Source organism: Phaseolus vulgaris, chromosome 6 (assembly GCF_051622355.1).
Source record: "Phaseolus vulgaris cultivar YP4 chromosome 6, ASM5162235v1, whole genome shotgun sequence".
NCBI lineage: Eukaryota > Viridiplantae > Streptophyta > Magnoliopsida > Fabales > Fabaceae > Phaseolus > Phaseolus vulgaris.
Genome location: NC_143503.1, coordinates 9,535,772 through 9,555,148, shown reverse-complemented (window position 1 = coordinate 9,555,148; position 19,377 = coordinate 9,535,772). Strand labels below are relative to the sequence as shown.

The 19,377-nt window shown below is 41.5% G+C and overlaps 1 protein-coding gene across 1 annotated transcript; it reads right to left on the bottom strand.

Annotated features, from left to right (window-relative positions):
• Positions 1 to 270: 270 nt before the first annotated feature.
• Positions 271 to 16,820, bottom strand: LOC150026303 (uncharacterized). Its single transcript, XM_090303813.1, has 3 exons — positions 15,345 to 16,820; positions 867 to 874; positions 271 to 400 (listed from the first exon to the last, which is right to left on the bottom strand). Exons 1-3 carry the CDS (start codon positions 16,818 to 16,820, stop codon positions 271 to 273), a joined length of 1,614 nt encoding a protein of 537 aa, XP_090159939.1.
• Positions 16,821 to 19,377: the final 2,557 nt, after the last annotated feature.

Here is a 19,377-nt window from a genome sequence, read left to right as displayed (position 1 = left end):
AGCTGTAAAAAAAATTTCACATTTAGCCTCCCATTATAAATACAAATTAGGATCACTATCCCCACTAAAACTAGGGACCTTTACAAAAGGAACTTGAGGCTTTGGCTCTTGATGTTGTCTTTGGTCACGGTGGTGGCTGCCTCCATGGGAATGAGGGTGATGCCTCCTTCGTCTAGACTCCTCTCCATGGTCGTGAGAAGAAGAACCCTTATAAGAATACCGAGGTGAAGGATGCCTATCATGCCGAGGAGAAACTCTCTCTTGCTTTAATTAAACCTTGGCCAAACGTTCTTCCAATCTTTGTAAAGCATCATCTTTTTCAGCAATAGCCTTCCTTGCTTCTTTCAACTCATTAAGAACATAGGCTCTATGAGTGGAGCGTGGTTTTGAAGATTCAGCACTAGAATATGTATCCATGATAAAAGAAAACAGCAAACACAAAAGCAAACAAGGTTAAGAAAATAATGTCAGCAACAAAGAAGATAACAAGGTGTCGAAGGTTGGAGTCACTCAAAGCACTCCAAAGAAAGAATACTTCCCTTAACCAATCTGTTCTTGAGTCCTTAGTAACCTCATATGAAAGATGTCAAAGCAAAAGCACGCAATCTCAAAGCCAAGCACCACAAAACCAAAGAACAATCAAAGACAAACAAGAAAAGGTGTAAACAAGAAAAGGATACACGAAAGGAATACAAGAATTATGACAAACACAAAGAATGGTGAATAAAAGACAAGCAAGAAAATAAGGTACTCAATGAAAAAGAAGGCACACAAAAGAGACCTAGAGAAAAGCACTAGAGTAGATGAAGAAAACAAAAACAGAACTACTGGAAAATATTTTTGCGCAAACTGTGCGTGATGTTTACAGATTTATCTGGAATGATATAAAGCGAACTGGATTATGAAATTGTAACCACAGAAAGTTCAAGATCTTATCTCAATAATGGCACTGGAATTACTCAAAAACAGTAAGCCAATTAATTGTGATAAATTTTGTAAAATAACTGCCAGATTACCGTATTTTTTTCGGCAGAATTGCACACTATTCGTATTTCATTTATCATTCTTTTTTGTACTTTGAATTTTGAAGTACTTTTTTTTCTATGCTTTTATAACACCTTGAAGAACTCAAATCCATAATTTCAGAAATTTCAAGTGAGCAAATAAATTGCAATAAATCGAAACAGTCAGCACGTTTTCAAGAAACAAAAGAAACCTAACAAAAATGAAAAACTAGCAAAGACATAATGGAAATGAAGTTGTAAGAACTTGTATAGGTCTATTACACAAGCATGAACTCAATACTAAACAGAAAAGGCACCAAAGGATCAAGAAACAAACACATAAAACTGCACTACACAAAATCAAGAAACAAAAATTACAACAAAAGGACCACAAAGAATTGATAACATTGTTGGAAGAAACATGACTTTGACAAAACTTATAAGGATTCACAAATCAAAAAGACACAAAGACAATGTAATAACAACAAGAAAACAACAAGAAATACCCAAAAATAAACCTAAAACAGAAAAGTAACAATAAGAATGTAAAGTTCTTGAATTAAAAATGCCAAAACAACTCAAACACAAACAAGAACAAACCTAAGACTCATGATACCACATGATATGATTCCAATAGCAAGATATAGATGCTTCTTAGACAGTATATGGAATCAACTTGAGTTAGAAAGTAAATAGGCACTTTTCTAGAATTGGATCAATGTTCTTTCATTCAAGAACTCACCAAAACTTGAGCCATCACACCAAAACTTATATAGAAATCCATTTCTTGTCAATTGAACCGATTAAAAGGCACAAGAAATCAAATGAACCGTTTAAAATGTCTAAAAAATGAATTGAACCGAACAAAATCATGAAAGAAGGAAGATGAACCGTTTAAAAACAGTAAAGAAGAAGATGAACCGAACAAAACAAGAAAGAAACCCAAAGAACCGAATATAAGTGCAAGAAAAGACCTAAGACATGTTTTAAGAGTTTATATGGACATGGAAATGGAGGAAGAAGATGGAAAAGAGAAGGAGACTTATGTGGTTGGAGTCCTTGGAAGGGAACACGCCACTTAGAGGATGCAAAGCTCCAAGATGAGTGAGATGCCGCCACTTGAGGCTCCAAGATTGCTCTCAAGATAAGACTAGATAAGAGAAGACACAAGTCTCTCAAATGCTGACCAATTTTGGGAGAGTTTCGGTACTATCAATATCAATTCTGCATTTAGAAGGACCCAAGCCCTCCTTATATAGGAAAAGGACCGGTCATGAAGTTTACAAAGCTTACACAACAAGCTAACCAAAAGTCCCTTGCATGCTACCCACTTCTAGCGCCTATAGTGAGACATGAAGGGTCAACTTCTATAAAGTTCTAAACTAATGTCTAAAGATGCTTTATGATCCTGCCTGTTGACCGAAACGCTGGAAACTGCCTCGTCAAAGGATCGACGTGCGCACCGCTTCTCACCTCCGTTCCTCTTCGGGATCTACCTCAAGAACCTGCAAAGAAACAGTACGGCGCCGCTGCGGCCGATCGCACTCCAACACTCAAGTCAGTGACGGTATCACCAAATACTAAGAGAACAAGAACCGTGCAAATCCTCTCTCACAGTCAGCTCTATCACTCGCAAGCGTAAAGTGTATAAACTGAACGTGCGTACCTCAGAAAGTTTGTTAAGAACTCTTATATACCTGGTAGCTTTCTCTCTCCTGGTAGTTACAGACTTGGACACGTGGCTCGCATCCAACTGTACACGTGCCATCATCTGGAGGCTCCCTGACTTGGCGCTGCTTCTACTCTCATTTTGGCTAAGTTACTTATGCATGGTACTGCCCAGTGCATAGCTAACTTGGGAGTGCGATCTCTACTGAAACTGGCGAGTTAGGGGTCTTCATACACCTTCCCTGTGGTCTCGCCGGCCGCCTTCATAATCTGCTTCTCCTTCATCTTTGGCGATGTGCTCGCTCTGGCGATCTCCTTCATCTGGCGACTTCATCTCTAACCTGGTGATCGCCGATTCTGATATGCTGGAGGTCGGAACACGCCAACTTAACAACTGGCGACTACACGAGCCCCCCGACTTCCTTCCCTCTTGCCAACCTGGCGCCATGCAAACACGCCTATACTGTAGCAGGGTGCCACGTCATCACTCCCGACTACCAGGGCGGTACACAAGCCCCCCAGTCTTAAGCGAAGACTTGTCTAGCGAAAAGACTGAAAAAGTCACTTCAACACCGGTCTACGTGGCACTGACGCAGAATTCCAAGCGGTTGTACCTTCTGCTGCTCTGACGCTCCACCAAACCCCTCACTCATCGTTTGACGCGTGGCTTCATCAACGGCTCTCTTCAGTTGCCGTTTGCGCTTCCTAAACCCATTTCGAAAAAAACCCTTAAACCCATTTTCACTCAGCACTGTTCCATCACTTTCCCTCGCATTCACGAACGCTCCAACTTTCTTCTGCGAAAAACTCTCAGCGCTCTCCAGCATTCTGAATCACCATCAACATTCATCGTCTCCCTGATCATCAAAAGGTACCTACTTTCCTTCTTCTGCTGGCTTTCCTTGCATTTTAACCGATTCGCATCATCCTGTAACTGCCTGGTGCATACGCTGTGGGTTGTTTTTCCATTTATTCTTCTGCGTAACTTAGGGCTTCGTCAATCGTCGCAACGAACCTACATTCGTTCGTCTTTCACCTTCCTTCTATGATCGAGTCAGCCTTTGTAACCCCCTGATCATTTTTCCTTTCTTCTTCCTTTGCAGCTGCTATCATGACTCGCACCAAGATTACCCCGAACCCTCCTCCTTCAGCACGAAACCTTCCTTCACAAGCACACGACCCAACACCAGTTCGTGGCGCTTCGTCTTCGCAGGCTGAGAGGCCTGCGTCTTCCCAACCTGTCCTGGCCCAGGCGACCCCACCTATCGCCGGAGGAGCCCCCGTTCCTCTGCCAGACTTCAAAACTTTGTATCCCTGGGCCAACTCAACCCTTCTGAAAGAGACATCCTCTGTGAACACTGCGGGAGCAGTCTTGCGGCTGACTAAGGGGGACGAGATTTACCAATCGTTTCACAAGGAGCACGACGAGAAGATGATGGTGCTGCCTTGCCCCGCCGATCTGCCCATGTATGCTGATGACAAAGTAAGCGCCGACGGGCCCTTCTGCTTTGTCTATACGACTTTGTTCAAGAAGGTCAAGCTCAGGTTCCCTTTCACCCGATTCGAGAGGGAACTTCTTACCGAGCTCAACATTGCTGCCGCCCAGCTCCACCCCAACAGCTGGGCGTTTGTTCGAGCTTTTCAAGTAATGTGCGTCCACCTGGGGTTGCCCGCGTCGGTGGACGTGTTTTTATTCCTCTTCGAAGCCAAGCACCCAGGAGACCGCCTGTGGGTCAGCTTGAACGCGATTGCTGGGAGGTCCATCTTTGCCATCTTCCAGCAATCTTACAAGGACTGGAAGGGGAAATTCGTCCAAGTGCGTGCGAACGACAAGGACACCTCCCTTCTCGATGGCTTCCCCTTGTACTGGGTGGACAAGGGGAAGAAGGAGTCCAAGAGCTGCTTCAGGAGGCCCAGAAGTCCTGACAGCATGGGAGCGTTGGACAGAGACCTCTGTCTCTTCTGGAAAAAGGTGGCGGACGCCAATATAACATTCCTTACCACCACCTTGATATGCTTCGAATTCTACGAAGATCAGCTAGAAATTCGAATAGGTTAGGACATTAAACTCTTGTTTTGATGCCGCTTCTTGTTTAACTGTTTCTGGGCGTCTTGTGCGTTATGCGCAAGACTTTGGCTTTACCTTTCCTGCACATATCATCTGCTTTGCTGTTTATTACCTTATGCACTTATTTTTTTTTCTTGAGTTAACCCATGCATCTTCGTTCCATGCAGACGACATGTTGCCCAGAAACATGCTCGCTGAACTGAAGGTGCTCGCCCGAAACCACGGGTTGGCGACCGGTTCCCAAACGGTGCCCAACTCGGTGGTGGAGGCCGCCATTGTCCAAGGGCGATCACCACCCAAGGAACCCGCCCAACGCAAGAAATTGGTCCTTAAGAGACCTAAAAGGAAAGCCCCTCAAGTCATCCATGAGGAGGAAGAAGAGGACGACGAGGTCACCGAGGATGGCCTCGTTACGAAGAGGAAGAGGGTGGCACCTTCTTCACCACCTGCTCCACCCCCTTGTCCAACCTCAACACCACCATCGACGCCTGCTCCTCCTCCATCATCGCCACCCCCACAGGCTCCTGCCTCTCCAGTCCAAGCGGTTCCACTGGCCACTGCGCCACCTGCAGCTGAGGCCCAAGAGCCAAATTTCCTGGAGGACCCCCCAAGCGCCTCTACGCCATATGTGTCAGCTGGAGGGGGCCCCCCTTCAAACGCTTCAGCTGCAGAAAATGCTCCAATCGGGGATGAGGTTGCTCATACCTCTCCGATTCTGATTACCGAATCCCCGATTGCGTCGCCACGCCAGGAAGCAACTACTGAAGAACCTGCTAAGGAAGGTGGCGACGAGAACCCACAACAAGCCCACCAGGCGCCTCTCCAAGCAGCAAACCTTCCCCTTGAGGTCACAAGGATGTGGGAGCCTCTAACTGCCAAGCTGAAAACCATAGCAGAGGATATCCCAGCGATCATTACCAGGGCTGTGGAAGGCTCAACCAGGAGGCTCCAAGACGACCTCTTCAACCTCAAAACCGAAAACAGCACCATGAGGGTCGAGGTGGAGAAGTTGTCTTTCAGCCTGACGCTCGCAGAAATCGAACACTCCCGAGTGGAGGATGCAATGAATACCGAGCTCAGGCTGGCGCGCAAGGAGGCTACTGACCTTCGCCGCAAAGTTCACCAACTTGCCCAAGAGAAGGTCGAGCTGGAAAGCAAAATTGTGCCTCTTCGCGCCAAGGCGGTCGACCTGGAGGCTCTCATGAAAGCTGACGCCGCTAAGGTGCAAAAACTGGAGCAGAGGTCGATCGACCGAGAGAAACTACTTGGGCAAGTAGAAAAGGCGAGGGACGACGCCATGGCTGATCTCGTCGAGGCCAACAAAGAGAAGGGAAAGGTGGCTGCCGAGTTGGTCCAAGCACAATCGGAATCCAAGAAGGTTACTGAAGACCTTCTCCAGGCTCAAGAGACCAACGAACAACTCAAGAAACAGGTTGAAGAGCTGGAGCAGCAGAATAAAGAGCTGAAAGAGCAAACCGAAGACCTCAAGAAGCGGATTGAGGAACTTCAGGGGCAAATCGAAGAACTTAAGCTAAACTCTGCTCAGATTCTGGCTGCTGGATTCGAAGCTGCGCGGGAACAATTCGCTTGCCTATTCCCCGACCTGGATCTCAGCCTGGTGTCACTGAACAATGAAGTAGTAGATGGAAAAGTCGTTCCTGCTGAAGACTAATCAACTCCTCTTCATCTGCTACTTTTATGATTTCCCTTGTATTATTCTGTAATAAACTCGTGTATATGTGCCTTTAACAGATACTTATCTTAATGACAAAGTTCGGGTATTCCCTCTCCTGACTTCTTTAAGCGCTTTAACCTTCTTCGCATGTTTAACTTTGTCGGATTTAACTTAACGATCTTGCAAACACGACCTTTGACTTAACTGCTTCGAACCACTTCAAACTTAAGCAATAATCACTTTAACCAACTTGTACTCTTAAGGCACTAACCTTATCGTAAGAATACCCTTCAAGCAACGAACTGTAACTCAGTTATTGGCTCAAAACACCGTCCCACTCGACCTGCTTCATCAAACAGGTCTTTTAACCTTCTCGGCGCTGTTTGAACTCCTTCTGATCGCCAAGGACTCTTGGTGATATCAGCTTTTCCTAGCCTCATGCTTTGGCAATTGTTTCTTTGCATGGGGGCAGAGACGCCTTTTGGGATCTCTCTTTACCCTCCTGGACTTCAGAACAAAGACCGGCTGACTAGGCGTTCTCTTCGAACCTACCTTAGCCACCTTCCAAACTTCTTCCACCCTCTGCGCCATACCTGAACTCGTTCGAGACGAGAAGGATTTTATCTTGCCTAAGCTCGCATGTTTAAGCGAGAAGGTCTTTAACTCGCCTGAACTCGCTCATCGGCGAGAAGGTCTTTATCTTGCCTGAACTCGCTCATCGGCGAGAAGGTCTTTATCTTGCCTGAACTCGCTCATCGGCGAGAAGGTCTTTATCTTGCCTCTACATTGCCCCAGGGGTTACATCTTCTCGCCCCAGAAACACGGAGGACTTTTTACTGGTGCCTCTACATTGCCCCAGGGGTTACATCTTCTCGCCCCCAGAAACACGGAGGACTTTTACTGGTGCCTCTACATTGCCCCAGGGGTTACATCTTCTCGCCCCCAGAAGCACGGAGGACTTTTACTCTTCCTCGCCTGCACTCACTCGATGGCGAGGAGGTCTTTATCTTCCCTCAGAACGCGCGAGGGCGTTGAGGTCTTTCATCTGGTGCCTCCGATCGCCGAAAAACGATGAGGACTTAAAACTTTTAACTGGTGCCTCCAATCGCCGAAAAACGATGAGGACTTAAAAACTTTTAACTGGTGCCTCCAATCGCCGAAAAACGATGAGGACTTAAAAACTTTTTAGAAAGCATGCGGTATATCTTTTCTTGCCTTAAATCACGTACAGGCGACAAGGTCTTTCTTCAAAACTCTTGGAAAAAAGCAAACATGCAATCTGAAAACGCCTTATACTTCGAAAACTCTTCTTTTATTGGGTGGCCTCATTAAAAACCCTCCTTAGGGAAAAAAGAGTGCCCCCTTCAAACTGTTTTAACAGAGACATTGTAATATAACCTTTGTGTTTGTCTTTACTTACAAAGCTCTTAACTATAGTACAACTTCAGGTGTGTGGCGTTCCAGGTGCGAGGAATCGCCCCTCCTTCCAGCGTCTCTAAGCGGTAGGCTCCGTTCCCGAGCGCCTCGGTTATTCTGAACGGTCCAGTCCACTTGGGTGACAGTTTATTCTCCATCTCGTACTGGTGGGCCTTCCTCATCACCAAGTCGCCCTCTCTAAACTGCCTTGGCATCACCTTTGAGTTGTATCTTCGTTCAACCCTTCTCTTCACAGCTTCAGCCTTCAACCTCGCCTCTTCCCTGACCTCATCCAGTAGATCCAGGTTCAGCCTTCTTTCTTCATTCGAGTCTTCCTCTACGAAGTTCTGGAATCTCGGCGAGCTCTCCTGGATCTCCACCGGAATCATGGCATCACACCCATAGACCAAGCTGAACGGGGTCTCATGGGTTCCTGACTGCTCGGTGGTGTTGGGTTTAATAGTGCCAAAGTTCAAGAGGGGGGGTGAATTGACCTTTTAAAACTTCTTCGCAAAAACAGTGTTTAACCCAGTTTTACAGAAAATAAATCGATTTATGTAAAAATGAACAGATTTATTTCAGCACTGTTTTTTGTTTGAAAAGCTTTTAATTCAGCAAGATTAATCACAAGATCATGCAGTGAAAATTTTCAGCAGCACACACACAAATATCAGATTTGAAAAACAGTGAAACACAAAACTGCAAGCTTTAATTTCAAGCAAGTGATTATAGCATGCTAATTAATTGAGTTACCTTTGCACACAAGCTGTTCCAGTGGACTTTAACAGACTATGAATGTCCTTCTTGATATTAAGCAATTTTCCAGAAATTAAGAACACTTAATCACAGAACAGCAAGCTTCAATTTTTAGCACTTTGTTTAAGGTTCAATTAATGATATTGACAGTTTCTTGATCAGCTTATCACAGTCAATCTGTTCCAATGGTTTTAGCAGATTATGTATGTTCTTATCAGATTACAACAGCTTTTTCAGAAATCAAGAACAGTATGCACAGTGCCCAGAAAGAACAGATTTATTTTCAATTGAACAGATTTATTTCTTTGCTGTTTTATCAATTATGCAGAAACGAAATTGCAGAGAGAGAGAGAGAGAATGAACACAAGCAATTATACTGGTTCACTCAACCTGAGCTACATCCAGTCTTCACCAACAACAGGTGGAAATCACTAAAACACAGTACAATCAAGTACACTTCCCACTGTTCTTGAAACCTACAAGAACTTAGGTACTCTTGCTGAAAAAACCTATTTCAGCACTCACACACACATCCACTCTCCAAGAACACCTATCAAGAAGAGGATTCAACCAAACTTTTACAAGTAATAAGAAGTGAAACGACTACACCTGATTGAGGTAACAAAGATCAGCCTTAAACCAGTAGGCAAGATTGCTAGAACAGTAGCTGCACCTCACACCAAGCTTTTGGAACCAAACCAAGAACAAGCACTTTGTGATTTTCGAAATCTTTGAAGAACAAATGCTAATCCTTGAAAACACTTAACTCTCTGCTGTCAAAACTTGTTTTTGCAAATGTATAAACTGTTTGACTCGTTGTTAAACTCAGAAAACAAGTTTGCATTTTATAGAAAGCCAGCTTATAACAGAATTTTGAAAAACAGTTAAAGCTGTTATAAAATGAACAGATTGAAAATAAAATGAACAGATTTATTTTCAAAAAGCAGTTAGAGAATCTGTTAAGTGAGGAGACTTAGTCAACCATTCTGGTGCAGAGATAAAACTGAAAACGTTTAAGCTTGTTATGGCACCAGAGAGAAAAAGAATCTATTCATTTACAGATGAACAGATTTATTTTTCAAAACGAAAACAGAGAAGGTTTAACTATTTGAAACTCAGTCGTTTTGAAAAGAAGAAGACTTAGTCAAAATACCTGATGCACAAAATCTAATTTTTTACAAGACTTTAGCCAAGGCATCAGTGAAGAAAATGAATCTGTTTATTTAGAAAAGAACAGATTTATTTTTATGCAGTAAAACGTGTTTTTGTGTAAAACATGTGAAAAACAGTTTTAGAAAACTTATGCTTGTTCTTAACACATGGCCAGTGGTTATGAGGTGAGATACTCAGCAAAAAGCTACTCTTAGACAACCTCTAAGCACTAACTAAGACATACTTAAAGCAAAGCACAAATACATGGAAAGTACATAAAAGTCTTCATCAAACACTACATATAAGTCTTCATCAAACACAATCTTGAAGGGGCAGCAACCATCTTCAACAATCTCCCCCTGTTTGATGGGGACAAATCCCCATAGCTAACCTCATAGCTTTGTTGCTTTAAGCACTTGCACTGCACCAGATTTTAAACCAGAATTGCACCTGCACTGCACCAGATTTTAAACCAGAAAAACAGCAGTATTGCATAGCATATGAATAGGTTTAAAAGTGCAGAATTAACTCCCTGTTACAGCTAGCTTCACCTAGCATGGTGAGCTATTTTTCTCCCCCTTTGGATTCATCAAACAGCATATAAGCATAGGGAATACAGGGGTATAAAGCAGAAATTATAACCATAATAGTTCAGAAACAGAAAACCAAATTGTTCAGCATTACAGAAACTTGAAAACTGATAAAGAAAGCATTAAAAGCAGAAAAACTACTGATCCTTGTAGTAAAGCTCTGCAAGCTGTGCCTGAACTCCTTCAATCTGATGATCAAGGTGTTGGAACCTTGCATGAGTAGCCTCAAAGTGTGCCCTTTGTTCTGCAGACATGACATCAAGACGGTACAGCACTTGCCTCTCAAACATAGACATTGGTTCTCCACGGTATTCTGGATTTTGATAGGCAACAATGGCATTTGCAGCAACTTCCTCATGTTCAGATTGGGCAGCAGGAGAGTCATCTTCCATGGCAACAGCTTCATCCTCATCCTCATGTTCTGCTTGAGTGTCCTTCTCCTTGAGAACCACCCACTTGTTTTCAATTTTGTGAAAACCCATTTTGGTGAGAGTTGAAGTATCAATCTCACTTACAGCTTTGATAGGGTCATTTCTCTCATTTGTAACATCAATACCAAAGTAATCAATTAATTTGGAAACAAGAATAGCATAGGGAAACCTGTAATCAGCCAACCTTTTTGACTTGAGCATGTGTTCGTTGACAATGAACACCCAGTTTACCTTAATCTGGTTCATGATGCAGTATAGGAGAATGAGATCCTCTTCATGTAAGACAACATGGTTTGTCCCTCTTGGAATCAGTTGCCAAGCTATGATGTATGCAACTAGACGTGGAGTGAGGTTCAAATGTCCTGCATGGAATCTGTTTATGCTTTCTGTAGGATTCCTCATGCAACTTTTGTAATATTGCAGCTTGTTGAATTCTGAAATTCCACTGGTGTTCCCTTTCCCTACTTTCAGTCCAGCATATTTTATTCCAGCCACAGAATTCCATACCTCACTTGTGATCTTCATCTTTGTCCCTTTCACATAAGAGACAACATTCTTCCCATCCAATGTGAGGTTAGTATAAAACACCTTAACCAAGTCAGGATAGACATTACCCGTTAATTCCAGCATCTTTTTCAGTTTCTGGTGCTTCAACACAGCCCTTGTTTCTACCAATTTTTCAGCTTTCAGCCAGTTGAAATCCAGCACCTTGGGTATGTTGATCTGCTTCCTGCTTGTTTCATGAATGTAGGCATTGATGCCTTCTTCATTTCCAGCGAACCAACCTTCTAACACACCTTGAGAAGTGGTTTGCTTTCCCTTGCCTTTCTGTTTTTGTCTTGAAGACGAAGCCATGGTAACCTGAATTCTTTTCTTGATTTCAAATGGTGAGAATAGAAAGAGAATGGCCAATGTGGGTAGCAAGTATTCACACAGATTTATAGCAGAATAAATGGATTGATATGGCAGTTATGAGAAGATATGCATGAAGATTTTATGCTTCTGAATTTTGTGCAGAGTATCTTTGAAAATAAGCACCAAATCTTTAGGGTCACGATGCATACACTCAAATTCTTATTGAGCACCCAAACCATCAAATCGGTTACATAACCATGACCAAAACCGTCAAAGGTACAGAGGTTAATGCCCACTAAATCAGTAAAGCAGTCAAAGATCAGAATTTCTCTTTCCTAGTCATCAATGCGTATCAGTGCAGAAAATAAACACATTTAATTGCGAATAAACAGATTTAATTTTTCACTGCTAGGTACAATTGACATTTACAATACCCAATTCATTAAGCAGAAAATTAAACCTATCTTTAGCTAATGGTTTTGTGAACAAATCAGCAAGTTGTAAATCAGTACCAATGAACTTAATATCACATGTTCCATTAGATATGTGTTCCCTTAGAAAATGATGCCTTATTTCAATGTGTTTGGTTCTTGAATGCATGACAGGATTTTTTGGTTAAGTTGATTGCACTTGTATTATCACACAGCAGAGGTATATGGTTAAGTGAGATACCAAAATCATTCAATTGCTGTCTAAGCCATATAGTTTGAGCACAGCAACTCCCTGCTGCAATGTATTCTGCTTCAGCAGTGGAAAGAGCTACACAAGCCTGCTTTTTGCATTGCCATGAGATCAAGCTTGATCCAAGCAAATGGCAGGTTCCACTTGTGCTCTTCCTATCAATTTTGCAACCTGCAAAATCTGAATCAGAATACCCAGTTAAGCTTAATGAAATGTTACCTGGATACCACAAGCCAACTTCTTTAGTTCCTTGCAAATACTTCAAAATCCTTTTGACAGCATTGTAGTGTGATTCTTTAGGAGCAGACTGAAACCTTGCACACATGCACACTGCAAACATTATATCTGGCCTGCTGGCAGTAAGATACAGCAGTGATCCTATGAGTCCTCTGTATTTGGTTTCATCAACAGAAATTCCAGCTTCATCATGATCCAAATGACAGTTTGTTGAGAAGGGTGTGCTGATTGGTTTACACTTGTCCATTTCAAATTTCTTCAGCAGATCCTTGCAATACTTAGCTTGACTTAGGAAAATGCCATCCTTGAGTTGTTTGACCTGCAAGCCTAGAAAATAGTTCAACTCACCCATCATTGACATTTCAAACTCACTCTTCATGACTTTCACGAAAGCTTCACACAATTCTCCATTGTTTGATCCAAAAATGATGTCATCCACATATACTTGGACTAGAATTGAGTCATCTCCTTTCTTCTTAATGAACAAGGTCTTATCTGATGTGCCTCTGTCATAGCCTTGTGAGGTGAGAAAATCACTTAGCCTCTCATACCATTGCCTAGGAGCTTGCTTGAGTCCATAGAGAGCCTTTTGGAGTTTGAACACATATTCTGGATGTTGATGGTCTTCAAAACCTGGTGGTTGTGAAACAAATACTTCTTCATTTATATAGCCATTTAGAAAGGCACTCTTCACGTCCATTTGAAATAACTTGAACCCTTTGATGCAAGAAAAGGCAAGCAGCAGTCTAACAGCTTCTAACCGAGCCACTGGTGCATATGTCTCATCATAGTCTATTCCTTCTTCTTGATTGTACCCTTTAGCTACAAGCCTAGCCTTGTTTCTGGTGATCACTCCATGCTCATCCATTTTGTTTCTAAATACCCATTTTGTTCCAATTACATTCATCTCAGGTATTCTAGGAACAAGAGTCCAGACCTCATTAAGAGCAAACTGATTCAGTTCCTCTTGCATAGCTAAAATCCAGTTGCTATCCTTAAGAGCTTCTTTCAAATTCTTGGGTTCAACTTGAGATACAAAGGCCATTGCTTCACAGAAATTGTTCAAGGATTTTCTAGTTGACACTCCTTTCTCAATGTTTCCAATGACATTATCAAGGGTTAAGTCTCTTGGGGTTTTCCACTCTTTTGGCAAACCTGCAGCTGCAGTAGATTCTTGTATAGCATGTGTATCAGCAATATCAAAATGAATCGATTCATTTTGATTTAAAACAGATTTAAATTCATTACTGTCAGGGTCATCAGCAGTTTTAGATAGGCTATGATCAGTTTCATCAAAAACAACATGCATTGATTCTTCTACTATAAGCAACCTTTTATTGAAGACTCTATATGCATGACCATTCAAAGCATAACCAATGTGCACACCTTCATCAGATTTAGCATCAAACTTACCAAGATTTTCTTTGCCATTATTCAATACAAAGCATTTACACCCAAATACTCTAAGGTGACTTACACTAGGTTTTCTGCCCTTATACAATTCATATGGGGTTTTCTTAAGAATTGGTCTTATTAAGGTCCTATTTAAGACATACCCTGCAGTATAAACAGCATCAGCCCAAAAAATACTTAGGAAGCTTAGATTCATTTAACATAGTTCTAGCAAGTTCCTCTAGTGATCTATTTTTCCTTTCAACTACACCATTTTGTTGGGGTGTCCTAAGGGCTGAAAAGGTGTGAGCTATCCCATGCTTCTCACAGAACCTCTCAAACTTAGCATTTTGAAACTCTCCCCCATGATCACTTCGAATTGATTTAATGCAGCAACCATTTTCATTTTCCAGAATTTTTGCTAATCTCTTAAAGGCAGTGTAAGCATCATGTTTATGTGCAAGAAATAAAGTCCATGTAAATCTAGAGTAATCATCCACAACAACTAAAGCATACAAATTTCCAGCCAAGCTAGCAACTCTAGATGGACCAAATAAGTCCATATGTAACACATCCAATGGATTTTTTGTAGAGACAATATCCTTTAACTTGAAAGAGGATTTGATTTGTTTACCTTTCACACAAGCATCACAAAGCCTGTTATACTGAAATTTAATGTTAGGTAAACCAGAAACTAAATCTTTAGATTTCAATTTATTCAAGTGATTTGTGTGTATGTGAGCTAACCTCCTGTGCCACAACCAAGACTCATCACTTCTGGATAGCAAACACTCATTTGAAGAGTTAGTTTCCATGATATTCAACAAGTAAATGTTATTCACTCTCTTACCAGTAAACAGTGCCTTACTAGATGAATTACTTGAGATTGTGCAGCCACTTGACTCAAAATTCACTTTGTATCCTTTGTCACAAAGCTGACTTATGCTGAGAAGACTATGCTTAAGTCCTTCTACATACAGCACATTCTCAATGGTTGTTGAATTTCCTGTTCCAACAGTTCCTCTGCCCAAAATTCTCCCTCGGTTATTGTCACCATAGGTCACATGTCCTTCTGCTTTGAGCTTTAGGCTGGTGAACTTTGTAAGATCTCCAGTCATATGCTTCGAACAGCCACTGTCCAAGTACCACTGGTTCTTCTTGCTTCCAATCTGCAAAACAGAATAAAAAATATACAAATGGTACCCTTTTCAGTATAGGGTCCAGCACAGATTAACACCTTCTCTTTGGTAGCCACTTAGCTAAGTTCTTAGGCACAAGATGTTTTCTAGCAATGCAAGACCTAGATGTATGACCAGATTTCATGCAGTAAAAACAGGTTACATGAGATGCCTTTTTGCCACTGTTAAAAGCTGAAAAAACTGATTTTGCTGGAACAAAAAAACTTGAAAGCTTTTTGACATTGGTTGTATTTCCAGGGATATAACCAAGTCCATTCTTATTGAAAACAGCATTCTGTGATCCAAGGAGAGACTCAAGGTTCTCTCTTCCCTTGGTGAAATTGGAAAGGGTTTTCAGCAAATATTCCACTTGTTTTTCCAATCTTTTGCAGTTTTCACAGTTTTTAATAGAGGCATGCAAGCAAGTCAGTTCAAGGCTTACCAAATCTGTTTTGGCCTTATGCAATTCTTCTTCAAGTGTTTTTACTTTAGGTGCAAGCACATTATTCACCTTTTGCAGCTTATTGCATATTACAGCTAGCCTATTGGCTTCCTCATGTGTTTCCTTGAAGGCAGCAAGCAAATCATCATAGTTATCAGAATCAGCAGAGAAATTACTTACTGATTCAGAGCTTGACTCCTCATCCTTCATCATAAAACACAGATTGTTCTCCTCATCTTCTGTTGAAGAACTGCTGGTTGAGGAAACTTCATTTTCCTCCCATGAGATGTAGGCTCTTCTTCCTTTGTTCCTTTCAAATTTCTTGCTGGCAGATTTGTCCCTTGTTTGATTGTCTGGACAATCTGTTTTGATATGCCCTGTTTTGCCACATCCAAAGCAAGTATATTTAGAGGAATTTAAATCATTAGGTTTAGGATACCTTCTTTTCTGCTGGTTCCTATTTTTGCTTTTCTTCCTCAGAAATTTGCTGAATCTTTTTGTAAGAAGGTTGATTGTATCATCATCTTCAACATCTTCCTTTTCTTCCTTGATCTCATCCAATTCAGTTGCCTTCAGTGCCAAGCCTTTGGGTTTTCTCTCTGTTGTTTCCTGTTCTTTAAGTCTTTTAAGCTCTAACTCATGCTCCATCAGCTTTCCAAACAATGCAGTAGTTCCCAATTTTGACAGATCACGGCTTTCAGAGATAGCTGTCACCTTTGGTTGCCAGCTTCTGTCGAGGCACTTCAATATCTTTATGTTGAGCTCCTCTCTATCAAATTCTTTTCCCAAGCCAGTGAGGTGATTCACAATGTGGGTGAATCTTTTTTGCACATCAGCAATGTTCTCTCCTGGTTGCATTCTGAACAGCTCATACTCTTGGATGAGTGCATGTTTCCTTGACCTTTTTACATCCTCAGTCCCTTCATGAGTCACTTCTAAGACTTCCCACATCTCCTTTGCTGACTTACATTGAGATATTCTGAAGAACTCGTCCATTGTCAATGCAGAAGTTATTATATTCTTGGCCACCAGATCATGTTGAGCTTTTCTCCTTTCAGTATCACTCCACTCTGACCTTGGCTTTTCAACTTGTTCATCTTTGACAATCTGCATTGGCACATAAGGTCCATTGACCACAGCTTCCCAAATTAATGCATCAATGGATTCCATAAAAATTCTCATTCTAACTTTCCAAAATGCATAATTCAATCCATTAAACATAGGTGGTCTATTTACAGCAGAACCCTCAGCAAAAAGCACATTAAACTCAGACATTTTTACAAACAACTTGATTAAACTACAAGTCCCAGCTCTTGATACCAATTGTTGGGTTTAATAGTGCCAAAGTTCAAGAGGGGGGGTGAATTGACCTTTTAAAACTTCTTCGCAAAAACAGTGTTTAACCCAGTTTTACAGAAAATAAATCGATTTATGTAAAAATGAACAGATTTATTTCAGCACTGTTTTTTGTTTGAAAAGCTTTTAATTCAGCAAGATTAATCACAAGATCATGCAGTGAAAATTTTCAGCAGCACACACACAAATATCAGATTTGAAAAACAGTGAAACACAAAACTGCAAGCTTTAATTTCAAGCAAGTGATTATAGCATGCTAATTAATTGAGTTACCTTTGCACACAAGCTGTTCCAGTGGACTTTAACAGACTATGAATGTCCTTCTTGATATTAAGCAATTTTCCAGAAATTAAGAACACTTAATCACAGAACAGCAAGCTTCAATTTTTAGCACTTTGTTTAAGGTTCAATTAATGATATTGACAGTTTCTTGATCAGCTTATCACAGTCAATCTGTTCCAATGGTTTTAGCAGATTATGTATGTTCTTATCAGATTACAACAGCTTTTTCAGAAATCAAGAACAGTATGCACAGTGCCCAGAAAGAACAGATTTATTTTCAATTGAACAGATTTATTTCTTTGCTGTTTTATCAATTATGCAGAAACGAAATTGCAGAGAGAGAGAGAGAGAATGAACACAAGCAATTATACTGGTTCACTCAACCTGAGCTACATCCAGTCTTCACCAACAACAGGTGGAAATCACTAAAACACAGTACAATCAAGTACACTTCCCACTGTTCTTGAAACCTACAAGAACTTAGGTACTCTTGCTGAAAAAACCTATTTCAGCACTCACACACACATCCACTCTCCAAGAACACCTATCAAGAAGAGGATTCAACCAAACTTTTACAAGTAATAAGAAGTGAAACGACTACACCTGATTGAGGTAACAAAGATCAGCCTTAAACCAGTAGGCAAGATTGCTAGAACAGTAGCTGCACCTCACACCAAGCTTTTGGAACCAAACCAAGAACAAGCACTTTGTGATTTTCGAAATCTTTGAAGAACAAATGCTAATCCTTGAAAACACTTAACTCTCTGCTGTCAAAACTTGTTTTTGCAAATGTATAAACTGTTTGACTCGTTGTTAAACTCAGAAAACAAGTTTGCATTTTATAGAAAGCCAGCTTATAACAGAATTTTGAAAAACAGTTAAAGCTGTTATAAAATGAACAGATTGAAAATAAAATGAACAGATTTATTTTCAAAAAGCAGTTAGAGAATCTGTTAAGTGAGGAGACTTAGTCAACCATTCTGGTGCAGAGATAAAACTGAAAACGTTTAAGCTTGTTATGGCACCAGAGAGAAAAAGAATCTATTCATTTACAGATGAACAGATTTATTTTTCAAAACGAAAACAGAGAAGGTTTAACTATTTGAAACTCAGTCGTTTTGAAAAGAAGAAGACTTAGTCAAAATACCTGATGCACAAAATCTAATTTTTTACAAGACTTTAGCCAAGGCATCAGTGAAGAAAATGAATCTGTTTATTTAGAAAAGAACAGATTTATTTTTATGCAGTAAAACGTGTTTTTGTGTAAAACATGTGAAAAACAGTTTTAGAAAACTTATGCTTGTTCTTAACACATGGCCAGTGGTTATGAGGTGAGATACTCAGCAAAAAGCTACTCTTAGACAACCTCTAAGCACTAACTAAGACATACTTAAAGCAAAGCACAAATACATGGAAAGTACATAAAAGTCTTCATCAAACACTACATATAAGTCTTCATCAAACACAATCTTGAAGGGGCAGCAACCATCTTCAACAGGTGGTGTGGTACGCCCAGACTATACGGGGCACCTCCTCAGCCCAACTTCCCTTGGCTTTCTCAAGCCTTCTCTTCAAACCTCTCAACAACACCCGATTAGCTGACTCCACCTGGCCATTTGTCTGAGGGTGCTCGACGGATGCAAACACTTGTTGAATTCCCACCCCATCGCAAAGCTTCTTCAACAGGTGGCTTGCAAACTGCGTCCCATTATCCAACACCAGGCGTTTAGGCACTCCAAACCGGCACACGATGTTCTTCCACACGAAACCTTCGATCTTGTGTGCGGTGATCTGGGCCACTGGTTCTGCTTCAATCCACTTGGTGAAATACTCAATCGCCACCACCAAGTACTTCATCTGCCTGATCGCCAGCGGGAAAGGTCCCAGGATGTCGATTCCCCAAGTATGAAACGGCCAAGGGCTATAGATCGACTTCAGCTCCTCGGGAGGTGCCTTGTGCCAATCGGCGTGCTGTTGGCATTGTTTGCAACACTGGGCATACTTCTTGCAATCTTCTCTCATTGATGGCCAGTAGTAGCCTGCACGGAGAGTCCTCGCGGCCAGAGCTCGACCCCCAACGTGGCTTCCGCATATACCCTCGTGGAGCTCTGCCATGATTCTCGTGCACTTCTCACCGTGTACGCATTCCAGGAGTGGGTGAGTGAACCCAAACCTGTACAGATCGCCATCAATC

Excerpts from the sequence above, each read along its gene's own strand:
- LOC150026303 (XM_090303813.1), bottom strand. The coding sequence starts at position 16,820 with ATGTCTGAGTTTAATGTGCTTTTTGCTGAGGGTTCTGCTGTAAATAGA.